Source organism: Hipposideros armiger, unplaced genomic scaffold, assembly GCF_001890085.2.
Source record: "Hipposideros armiger isolate ML-2016 unplaced genomic scaffold, ASM189008v1 scaffold_196, whole genome shotgun sequence".
Classification (NCBI taxonomy): domain Eukaryota; kingdom Metazoa; phylum Chordata; class Mammalia; order Chiroptera; family Hipposideridae; genus Hipposideros; species Hipposideros armiger.
In genome coordinates, this window is record NW_017731546.1 from 2,874,157 (window position 1) to 2,887,043 (window position 12,887).

Genomic DNA, 12,887 nt, shown 5'->3' on the forward strand with positions numbered 1-12,887 from the left:
TATAACAAAAGGAATTTTGCTCTTAAAAAAAAAAGAGAGCCGGCCGAGTGGCATGTTGGTTAACAGTTGGCTTGGGACACCAGCTCTGAGCAGCAGGGCCCCAGTTCAGATCCCACATGAGGGCCAGTGACGCTGCGCCCAATCCAGCTAAGATGGTGAACAACAGCTCAACCTGGAGCTGGGCTGTCGAGAGTCGCCGGCTACGGCGTAGGCTGCAGCCCCTGCTGCAGTGGGCTGCCGTGAGCTACCACCGTGAGTGGCTGGCAGCCAGCGTGAGCAACCGTCAGCCGGCGTGAGCGGCCATCTAATGGCCAATGAGCGACTGCCTCACCTGGGAAGAGCGCAATGATAATACCAACATGGACCAGTGAAGCAACATCCTCCACAACTAGACTGAAGAACAAAAGGACAGCAGCTTGTCTGTTCCCCTTCCCCGATTCCCCAACACTGTTCTCCTCCCCCAATTCCCCAATAAAATCGTTAAAAAAAAAAAAAAGATATAGGGTCAAAGAATCTTTCATTTTGTGTAGCTAACAATACAAACAAATGTCTCCACGGGACTGTATGTATATAATGTTAAATGCTTCAAAAACCTTGAAAATATTTGGAGCAATAGTTCAGTCTTCTTTCTCTCTCCCTATACATTCACATATACACACACATCACATACTTAACCATATGTAACACATTCACAAAAATTTAGGCCTTCATACCTTCTTCATTTTGGCAATTAAAAATCAACAAAATGATAATGTTATGCAGTAATATATGAGCCTTAAAAAGACATCTTATCTAATCATGTCTCCAAATGGTGAATTCTAAAAAAGCAATCCAGAAGATGGAAGATGGGAAGCCTGTGCCTACCACCAACACCACCAAAGTCACAAGTATTTTAACTAGAAAGGAAAATTGTCAACTTGTCCTTTCCTTTTGAGCATTTTTTCAGCACAGCTTGGAGAAAATGAATGCTGCTAACATGACAGACTGAAAATGCCCCTTTATGTATCCCCATAAGCTAAGCCCAGTGAAAATCGTAGACTACCAGCATCATCTATTCTCTTGACCGGAGGCCACACTGTTACCTCAAAGCTTCCGATAAATATACTGTTGCTTCTTCCCAGAAAAGGATTAAAGATCCCTACCACTCTATAAGAGAAACTAAATTTAATTAACATTCCATGAATAGAAATGTTAAAATTATTAAAATATATTAATAAACAAATACTGAATATTAAAAATAATTTTCATTACAAAGTTTTAAAATTATGCCATCATATAATCATGTATCATAAAATTTTCTGAGAAATAAAAAAAAACTGAAAGGCAGACAAATCGAATTAACCCCCTGAAAACACTAACTATTCTGATTGTACAAATCTTCATGGCTTCCTTTAGCTAATAAATCAGCAATCCAGTATCCATTATTTGCAGCACAAAATTTTAAATCTTTGGGTTAAAACCAACATCATCTTTAAGGGCTAAGACTTTAATAAAATAATCTAGCTACATTATAAGAAATTTATTTTATAAAATCCTAGACAGCATAGTAAACATTCCTAATTAACTGGTATTTAACTGACTAGTTTTCATTTTATAACTCAAGACACATGCAAATTATTGCCAAGCTTTAGGTATAAGCTCTCTTTTAATAATTCTAATCAATTAGCAAAATTTTAATATTTCAAATCCCTATCTTGGAGGTAAAGTACAAAGGAAATTAACTGAAATTTGAATTGAGAGTCCAAAAAGCCTAAACAGGAATTATATCTTACAAAATCAAGGGTACCCTGTTCCATGTCATCCAGTCACAAAGATGAAATCCCAGCATTTAATTTGAAGAACTATCTTTATTCTCATACATTTAGAAATGATTAATAGGAAAGGCAAAATATGAATACTCAATACTGTCCAGCAATTATTCAAGGTTCATTTAGTAAATTAGTTGCCCAACTCTCTGGAAGCCTATTTCCCACCTTTTCTTCTTTCCTTAAATTTCATAACCTTCCTGTCCTCCCCAGCTCTCAACATCTAGTAACAATGAGAAGCCTGATTATCACCAGCGACTCATCTCTTCTTGCCACCTGCGCATCTACAGACTCACCCACGCTTGTACCTTCACTCTAGTGATAGAAGTCTCTGCTCCTAAAGGGCCTCTCCGTGAAATCTGGATCCCAACCCTTCTCATCTTCTCATCGACTTTACTTTATCTTTCTGATAACTGTCAGTTACTCTGTTCTGGAACATTCTAAAAGCAAACAATCATGCTTCTTATTTTTTGGAGGTGGGGACAACACTTTCCTAGGCCCAACACCCATTTGTGGACCTTTTGCTTTTGTAAAGAATTGGGTACAGTGACTGCCTGCACTTTCTCACCTTGAATTCACTTCATTTTTTAATTAAGTTTTTCCCAATGCAGACTATATGCAATCTATTTACATTATAAAGCATATTATATTGAACATCCATAAATCCGCCACCTAAACCAGGAAATTAGAATATTACCACTGAGTAGCATACACCTTGTACTCTATACCCACCCTATCCAGTGGGCCTCAATACCCACCAGAGATTAAGTACTGACTTGATGTCGCTTTTGTCATTCCATTGCCTTCTGAATTAAGTTTTCACTATTTTTGTATACTTAAACAAGGTATTTACTTCTGCTTATTTTTAAACTTTATGAAATAGATTCTAAGAATAGTTGTTTTCGCTCAACGTTCTAGCTAGATTCATCCACGTTTTTGAATGTTAACTGTGGTTCATTCATTTCCACTGCTGCACAATACTCTATGTATGACTACACCACTAACTTTTGTCCTATTAATTAACATTTGGATAATATCCAGTTTTATAGTTTTCAGAGAAAGTGCTGCAGTGAACATTCTCGCATACACTCCTGAGCCATATGGGAAGTTTCTCCCGAGTATATACCTAAAAGTGGAATACGATGTAGACTACCATGCAAATGTTAAAATTACTACATAATTTCAGTGAATTTGATCTACTTCATATCTGTAAGAATTGATTCATATCCTCCAGAACACCTGGCATTGTCAAATTTCCTAATTTTTGCTAATCTAATGGATGGGTAAAAAATGGTACTTCCTTGTGATCTTAAAGTACATTTATAACTCAAAAATATTCCCCAAACTGTTTCCTTTTCTTAATCTTCACTATCATCCCCTAGTCCAACAACTGACTCAGCCCCCTGCCCCCTTTTAATTTTAGTCTCTTGCCAATTTAATCTCCATAAAACAGCTAGGGTGGTCTTTTTAAAATGTGTGTCAAACCAATTATTTCTCCACTTAAAATCTCGCTGATCGCTAAATAAATTCCAGATGCTTTATGTCCTGCAGTCTGGTTCCTGCCCACTTCATCTCCTATCACTCTTTACTCGTTTGCTTCAGCCCCACTACCTTCATACATGCCAGGCCCTTTCCTTTTCAATACCTCTGCTCTTACCTTTCCTTTTGCCTAGAAAGCTCTTCTTCAACTGCTAATTCTCTTTTAGATCCCAGCTCAAAAGTCAATTCCTAAGAGAAGTCCTCCCTGATGGTTCTGATTAATGTAGTTACTTTCTGTCACATTAGTGTTTTATTTCCTTCACAGTAATCACCACAGTTTGTCATTTATCATGTTTGTATCTTGTTATTATCAGCCCCTCACACCACAATGTGAGCTTCACATGGAAATCTTATTTATCGTGTTCACTGATATAATCCCAGGATCCAGCACAATGTTTGGCACATATTAAATGCTCAATGAATATTTGTTGAATAACTACTATCACAAATTACAAGGGAAACACTTAATAACACTTAGTAAATTAAGTAATGGTGATTAAAGATGATCGAACATAAATCAGGAAGAGCACAAAACTCCACCTTCAACCTACCACTGTCAAAACCAATTATGTTTATAAATTTCTTTCTTTACAGATTTTCTAATATATTTTACTCCCAGATTTTCTTATTGAATTAATCTCAAGCTAGAAATTTACATCTTTTGAGAAGTACAAAATTTATTGTTAGTTCAAGGTAAAATAGATTTTTTTCCTAAGAAAACATATTCACCAAAATAGAACCCATGAGAAGACTAAAAATTAGAATCAACCAATTACCATAGAAAAAGATTAAAACTATTAAAGAGCTACTCCCTCACAATAAAACACAGTCTAGAAGGTTTCACAAGCAAATGCTAACAATTTTTGAAAGAATAAATAAGCTATATAAAAACAAAAGAAATCAAAACCAAAAAAAGGATACACATTCTTTTAGTAAAGCAAGTATCAAACTGTTATTGAGACAGGAAACTAGATAACTCACACCACGGGTCTCAATATAAAAATCCTACATAAAATATCAGCAAACAGAATCTCGCAGTTCACTGAAACAAGAATAAACCATAACTATGTGATCATGTTGGGTTTATTTCAAGAAGCAAAGGCAGTTAAATATCAGAAAATCTAGTAACAAAATTATTCCTTATGATTATTAGGTAAAAAGGGAAAAATCATTATGATCATTTCCACTGATGCTAAAAAGACTGATAAAATTCAACAAACATTCTTGCTAGAAATCTATAAACTAATAATGGGAATATTTCTTAGTGTGATTTAAGTGTGTGTGTGTGTGTGTGTGTGTGTGTGTGTGTGTATGAAGTCAATCTAAAAGCCAGAATCATTCTTACTGGGGAAATACTAGAGCAACGGTTGGTATGGCCCATAGGTCATTTGTAGCCTGTCACCTGTTTTTATAAATAAAATTTTATTGGAAGACAGACACACCCATTCACTTACATATCTGTCTACAGCTACTTTTATAATACAATGGCAGAATTGAGTAGCAGCAGTACAGACTAGCACACAAGACTGAAAATATTTACTACGTGGCCCTTCACAGGATAAATCTGACAACCCCTGTACTAGAGCATTCCTATTAAAGTCAGGAAAAGATGAAGATGTTTACCATCAATCACTGATTTCTGGAGATCTCACCTAATGTAATTAGACATTCAACTAATACTCAATTTCTGAAAATGCCTCCATTTCTGTGAATACATCACTGATTTCCCTGAGGCTGCCCCTTCTCCCCTGACATTATCTCTACTCTATAGCAACAATAGCTCATACCTACCTCAACCAGAGGGATCTTTTAAATGACCACGTTTCCCTTAATAAAGCAAAGTGAAACACATACTGTATCTCAATAGGCGATACTGAAATTACCAGTATTTTCAATTCATCTTTGTAAAATACAAAAACATAACGAAAAAAATCAGTAAGACCTACTGACCCTACACAGGGCTTATAAATGCAATTAGTAGCATTCCCAACATTTAAATGTGATATATAGTACTCTTGTACATACATACAAAAATAATAAATCTCACTGTCACACATACCCTTCCTGAAGAGATAATTCTTGGTTTTCTTCAGGACCACTGCTATCACTCCGTAGTTCAGGTTCATTCTCATCTTTTCCTGGCAGAGTCTCCCAGCTTTCATCACTTGAGGACTGATCTTTTTCTGTACCAGAAAATCGATGAGGCAAAGAAGCAGACCATTCTCCATCACTACATTCTGAACTAAAAATGTAGAACAGAAATAAAATAAGCCCTCATTACAGGTGCATTTATCATTTGGAGTGTTAACCAGGCATCATGATATAGACTACTGATGTCACATGCGTCATCAAGTGCCAATTCAACTTTTAAAATATTTAAAAATAAATATATTCCATAGAATGTAACTTTTTCAAATGGATACAGCATATGGGAAATAATGGAATTGTCAATTTATTGTTTTCTTCACTAATGTAAAGAATTCCGTGGTGCTTAGATACAGGTTCTTCATATTTTAGACATATTTCTAAATAAAGTTTTAAATATAACTTGGTAATTATAAATTAAATGCTATCTAGAATAAATAATAATAGATTTATTATTCATCTGGCCTGGCGAAAACAACATTCTGATTACATAACAGACAGCTAATGAAATGTCCTTTATGAATAAATTTCCACTGTTACCATGTTTTAAAACCTTAATTATTTTTTTCTTCCTTTTCCATAAAAGACTTTAAAATAGAGAGAGATACAAATTCATACAAAGCAGCACTGACGAATCTTTACTGGAGTCCTTTCGTAGGACTGTGAACAACAATAAACTTCAATTCAAGTGAATGTTTAGATAAGAAACCAAAAGTATGATAAAGGGTTTATATGGAACCTCAGAAAATTACTTTGGGTTATATTTAACTTGATTAATTTGGTTACACTGAACTACTCTTAAAGCTACTCTTAATCATCTTATAGTAACAAAGGCAAAAATATTACTGGTCAATACTGAACATAAATCTTTTTTTTTTTTTTAAACTTTATTGGGGAACTGTGCTTTTCCAGGACCCATCAGCTCCAAGTCAAGTCATTGTTTTCAGTTTAGTTGTGGAGGGCGCAGCTCACTGGTCCATGTGGGAATCGAACTGGCAACCCCGGCGTTAAGATCCTACACTCTAACCACCTGAGCCAACCAGCCACCCCAAAAATAAACCTTAAATGCCCCTTCCAACCATATCAACCATTCTGGTCAAGAACCCTTTAAAGATTTCCCTTTGTGCATTGACTTTTGAGAAACCAAAAAAATAACAAATTTTAGTTTATGTTTTTGAAAGGAAATGATAATTGGTTAGGAAATTTCTTTTCTTTATTATGTTAATGTATTATTAATATCTAGACTAGTTATTGAGTTCCTCTTTCTATAGTTAGATGAACCCAAGAGATCAAGATGTTATTAAATTAACAAAGAGCTCTGAGATGTTAGAAGAAGTAAAATCAACATCTAATTTTCAGTTTGGGTAGCAGGGCATAAACATCCTGGAGAAGGAATGCAATATATAGTGTTAGCATAGCAAGTAAAAGGTGTTCCTTCAGCTGGGTATGAGCCCAAGTTGCTCATATTCTGCAAAATTTTCTGTGACCCAAAGATTAATCTAAGATCAAGTAAATTATTCGGCTTCTATCAGTGTCAAAATCTAACACAGAAAATAATTTTAAAGGCGCTTACTGAGCTAAGTTTCCTTGACTATGAAGCTTCTCAAATAATCAAAGCTGAATCACCAACTCCAATTTTCATGTCTTTAACAATTAGGGTAGATTTTATATTAATTTGTAGCAACTTTTAACATACTAAAGAAAAGCTCATTTTTAAAACATTTCACTGAGAATATGATCCTGTTCAGAAAGGTAATGTATGAAACTTCTAAACTTTTCTGGATTAATGAAATAATTAATGGAATATCTCTAAATTTTAATATAAAATTTATCTTAATTTTATGTCTATCATCAATAGTCAATATCTTTAAGAAGCCTATTTCAAGGATTGGCAAACTACAACCTTTTGGCCAAATCTCAGGCCCTGCTGCCTTTTTTTTATGGTCTGTGAACTAAAAATGATTTTTAATTTTGCCTCTTGGCAGCAAAACCTAAAATATTTACTAACTGGCCTGGCTGTTTAAGAAAAATTTTGCAGACCCCTGGCCTATATCATTATTACTCATTAAACATAACCCTCACCTCTAAGAAGATAATTTTTAAATATACAGGGGGTGCCAAACAAATGTATACACATTTTAAGAAAGAACGAAACTATTAAAATTGTAATACTCAATATATACAGATAATAAAAGATGAATACAAGTCATGTGTATACATTTGTTTGGCACCCCCAGTATATGCCAGCCCTGACTACCATATTAAGCTTTCATAATTACTAACTGCCCAGCAAACATATTTGGATTTTCACCCTCCTTTTCGAAAGTTATATTTTCTAAAACAAAATTCATTTGCCAGTAACTTCCTTTCTTCATTTTTCTATCTGCTAATCATATTACCCTGCTCTAAAGCTGGAAAGCACATATCTTTGAGTCTTCACAAAGTCCTTATGTTTAAGTCCTTTCTTACTTTCCATTTCTTCTGTTCTTATATCCAAGCTTCTTTTTTCTCTGTCTCTCCTAAAAATCCCTCTTTCAAGTGCTTTTTTCCAAACCTAGACTTAGCTTGTTAATTGGTGTCCATAAATTTAATCCCACTCCCTGGACTCACTTAAAAAAATGCATTCTGAGTATCACTATCACTTCGATTTATATCAAAGAGTACATTTATAATAGTACTGCAAAAAACCTTCCCCAGTTCTTTCCTCCTAAAGCAGTATTTCACAAGCTTAAGCCATGTGCCTGCAGCCCTCACAATTTCTGCTACAATTGTGCATGAGTACCGTGTCCTAAGGTGCCTGGTAGTTGGGAACACAGGTTCTGGAGCTAGCCTGCCTGGACTTGAATAAAGCAATTATGAACCGTGAAAAAGTTACTTAACTTCTCTGGGCCCTTATGGCTTTACATATCAGGTGAATATAATAAGAGGATCTAACAGCTCACTGAGTTCCTGTAATGAGTAAATGGGTTAATATATGGAAAACATTATAAATATTAAAACATAACATTTGCTACACAGCTGTTTGTAAATATTTTTAACATATTTTTTCACTCAAATACATTTAGTTATCTCCTAAGCAATATCCATAAAATTCCAAATTGAAGAGCTAGCTATATTTTTTCTGATTCCCATTAAAATAAATATATTATGATCAAAATTAATAACACCTATGTGCCACTTAGTATTATTTCACCCACTTTGGAAAATTCTGGTCTATAAAAAAAATTTAAACTTTGAATGGCATTTGTGATTTAATACAATGATCACAGTTACTAGTACGCTCTTACATCCAGCTTTTCTGTTACATGAATACTCTATTCCAAATACCATCCCTAAAGTGTGAACTGTCGCTACAACCATTATTCCCACCATCAAAAATGTCTCCACAATCACTTCATCTTTTTTCCCCTTCAGACCCAGGTCATTACTTTAAGACCCTCACCTATAAAATGTATTCTTTTGTTTTTCAATTAATTCATAGACTAGACTTCTTGTTTATTTAATCACACTCACTATGGCACAACTGCTTAACAGTGCATTTAAAGGTACTTTTCTTAAGTGCAAAATTAGTTTCTTTAATAATTACCAGAAAAGTGTCCAAGGAGATCAGCCTGAATGGTGAAAAGTACTTGTAAGCTCTTAGAATTTAACTAAGGCTGCAATCGCATAACTTTAAGTAGAGAACTTTTAGTGATATTTGAAAAGGGCCAACAAATAATCCTCTTTAAAGTATGTTCCAAAAATTAACACACATTTGTGATATAAAGTAACATATGAATGATTTCCTATTAATGTTTCATTCTGAACATTATTATCTGTGATAAATTTCAAACAATGTCTATTACCAATTTATAGTTCTAAAAGTTCAAATTGATTCATAGGGCTAGTCAGAGGAGACTATGCAAAGATGATTAAGATTTTTTACTATAAAAACCAAAAAAACCTACCACAGGCAATCTCCTTACTGAAGAAACAAAGCATTATATTTATATATTTAACATCAGGTGAAAGGTCCATTTATGACAGCCTTTCTTTCACCCCTGGTGGTTGAATGTCACATTGGTTAAGAGTAAGCTTTGAAGTCAGACTGATTTGGGTTAGGATCCTGGCTCGGTACTTACTAGTGACACAAGCCTTGGGCATTTAACTTCCCTAAGCTCACTTTTCCTCATCTGTAAAATGAGAATATTAATATTTACTTTTCAGGTCTACAATGATGTTTAAATGAATATTACAGATAAAATTTTAAAATTTCCAAAATTTTTCCAAATTTTTGGAAAAACCACTCAATAAAAGTAGCAGTTACTTCTTTCATTATATGAGCTGTTTGTTTAGACACTTTAATTGGATTTCCTACCAACTACCACCATTTTCCTCTTTTCTCTACCAAAGAAAATCCAGTCTACTTCCTCTGGCTTGGTCTTAATGAACGGCAAATATCAGCCATTGGGTTATCCAATTAGCTTTGAAAGTCTTAGTCTGTCTTTATGTCAGAGGTCAGTAAATTATGCCCTGGCCCAGAGGCTAAATCTTGTCAATCATTCTGTCCATTTTTCACGAGCTAGAAGCTAAGAATGTTTTTTTTTTTCCTTTTTACATTTTTAAATGGTTGCATAAGTAGCTACAGAATATCCTTGGTTTTGTCTTTTGGTTCACAAAGTCTAAAATATTCACTATCTGGTCACCCCTTTATAAAGTTTGCAGACCCCTGGGATCCAGAAGGACTCAGCAAAGAAGAATCCAACATAGGTCAATGGAAGAGAAACCATGACGCAGGAAAGAGTGAGCAAACAGCTCAATAGTAGCAATGAAGTCAAAGAAAATAGGCACTGAGAAAAGTCAACTGGCTATGGAAACTAGAAGGTCACTGTTAGCATTCGACAACAGAGAAATCATACTGAGAGTTAGATTTGGAGCCATTTTAAAAAGGTGGATAGTGACAGAAGCAGTGGGTATGGAACATTTATTCTGAAACTTCAGCAGTGAAATAGAAACATAAACAGGCAAACAGTTAATGGAGCAAAATCAAGTAAAGGTTTCCCCCAGGATTTAGAAAAATTAGAAAATGAGAGGTAGAGGGAAGCAACCTTAGGAATAAGGATAATCGATAAAGTAAGGTGTCAGATTTGAATGTAGGCACAGAATGAGAAAAGTTACCTCTCTTTACTGAAGAAGAAATTAAAAATAGGAACAGATACTAAGATATTCTAATATGGAGAAGAGGAAAACAAGAAAGTTCACATTTTCTATTTCAGTATCTCCAGAAAAGTTAAGAGTCAATGTTATCTACTAAGAGTGATAAGAGTGCATGAAACTAAAAGCAAAAAGAAAAAGGATTTAAAAACAACTTTTCAAGAAGAGTAAGCAACAGAACAAATAGGACACAAAATAATCGTGGAATAGAGGACCCATTTGTTCTTGATTATAAAAGCACATAAGTTAAACATTTTAAATTTCTCAAAGTAAAAACTAAATAAAGTACACTTTGATTTTCCATGGCCTATCATTAGTATTGTCTCCCACTAGCATTTAGAGTTATTTTCAAAAGTGACAACTGTAATTTATGTTACACACTTTACACATTCAATTGTGAACCAAAAACACTTTTTTTCACCTATGGAATGAAATTATATGTGATTTCTAGACAAACAATTATGTACAAATCCTAGGTAGAAATACTATCTAGACGTAATACCAGCCCAAAGCAACCCCTTCTTCACTAAAGCCCTCAGAGAACTTGTTTGTCTTCCCTGGCATTTATCACATCCATAAATACTCAACTATACAAAAGCCTAGAGAAAAGTGAAGTTTTAGGTAATTGTTACCTGACTAGCAGAGGATCAAAAACAATTTTTGAATTTTACTGAAAATACTTGGGATGGAAACTGGGTTACAACATATAATTGTCTCCATTTTCAAAGATAGCATACTGAAGATAACCTCAGCAGTGTGGGACATTTCACCCCTGAACTTCGTTGTACTACAGTGATTCAAAGGGAAGTAGTTCAAATCTACAAGTAAATAAGGCCCAGGTGGTTGTTCTTTTTCAATTGTGCCTACCTTTTACAACTTTCTGGTTCTTTCACTTAATATCAGGATATTGTAATCTGTAACTCCCTGCATGCCTGAGGAACAAAACTATTTATCTGTAATTCATTCCTTCTAAACCTCTGTAAACTTGGAAACAAGATGAAAAAGGTTTCCTAAAATGTTAGAGCATGTTCTAACATCTTTGTTTTGACTGCTCATAGATGTTTTATTTGTTGGGATACAGGGAGATCAGAGGAGCTCTTTATTCATGGCTCTCAGCTAACTTATATAGAAGAGGAAAGGAGCTTAAATTGGCCTTGTGATAATTATCTGTACATTTTGTCTTCCTCAAAAAGCTGGTGAATCTCAAGGGAACAGGGGTCATTATTATTTGCATTTACCGAGTAACTCAGAATAGTCTGACACTTTGGAGGATTTCAATAAATCTTTTTTCAATACATCAAATTGCAGTCAACTAAATGGCTAATATTCCTTTTATTCTCCCAACATCATCAACAGTAACAAAAAGCTCCCCCGAAATTTTAGGTAACCTTTGAAGCAAGGTTAAGGCCTCGCGACAGAAAAACTGAAAGGAACCTAAAGTGCTATAACAAATGGTCACGAGATGGCAATGCCTCTCTTCAAAACAGGCCCAAGGTTAAAATGTGCTGGCGTGGCTAAAAGGTCCTTTTAAACTCAAGATCTTGTTCTCAAACAGTTATTAAAGTTTTCAGGGAGTATTTCTAAAGAGGAGGGTGTTAACCTTAGCTCTTTGGTCTAATTCCAAGTCTGGTAATTACATGCTGCCTATTAAAATTCCCCTTGCAGTTAGTTCTAATTTAATAAGGTGGTGCTCAGTTCCTGTCAAACAGCTCAGAGCAATGCTACCAGCTGCAGTGCTTATCCCGTAGACTGTAATGTTTCAGATGTGATGAAGAGATCATTTAGAATTTTTCAGGCAAGAAATGGGCCATGCATTCATTAAAATACTTTTGTACTTATAAAGAATATATAAACTATGTATTTTTTAAGTGGTCACAATTCCTGTATCCACAAATGTCACAGTAAACTTTAGTTATGTTCTTGATAAGTAAGTTCTATTTCTAGCGATTATAATACAAACATGACAAGAAACTTTTCAAGTATATCATCTTTAAGTTTCACAAAACAATAAAAATTCAAAAAAAAATCACACAGACTCAAAGCAGAAGATATTTATACTTTCCTTTTCAGGGTACTTATGGTAAGTAGAGTCACTGTGTTTCCCCATTTCTCCAACCTGCTAATATCAGAACTGAGCAGGACTACAGTAAAATAACAGGTAGAAGGACAAGTGGCAAGACGAAAACTGCAGAGAAGTACATGACT

General features: G+C 34.6%; 1 protein-coding gene across 1 annotated transcript in view; it reads right to left on the minus strand.

Moving 5' to 3' along the window:
- PJA2 (praja ring finger ubiquitin ligase 2) overlaps window positions 1–12,887 on the minus strand; it is a gene marked incomplete at its 5' end in the record, with an annotated part of 75,896 nt that overhangs the window by 44,012 nt on the left and 18,997 nt on the right. Inside the window, one exon of the mRNA XM_019653133.1 lies at window positions 5,404–5,586. Within this exon, the coding sequence (XP_019508678.1) occupies window positions 5,404–5,586 (183 nt within the window). The remainder of the gene's footprint in view (window positions 1–5,403; window positions 5,587–12,887) is intronic.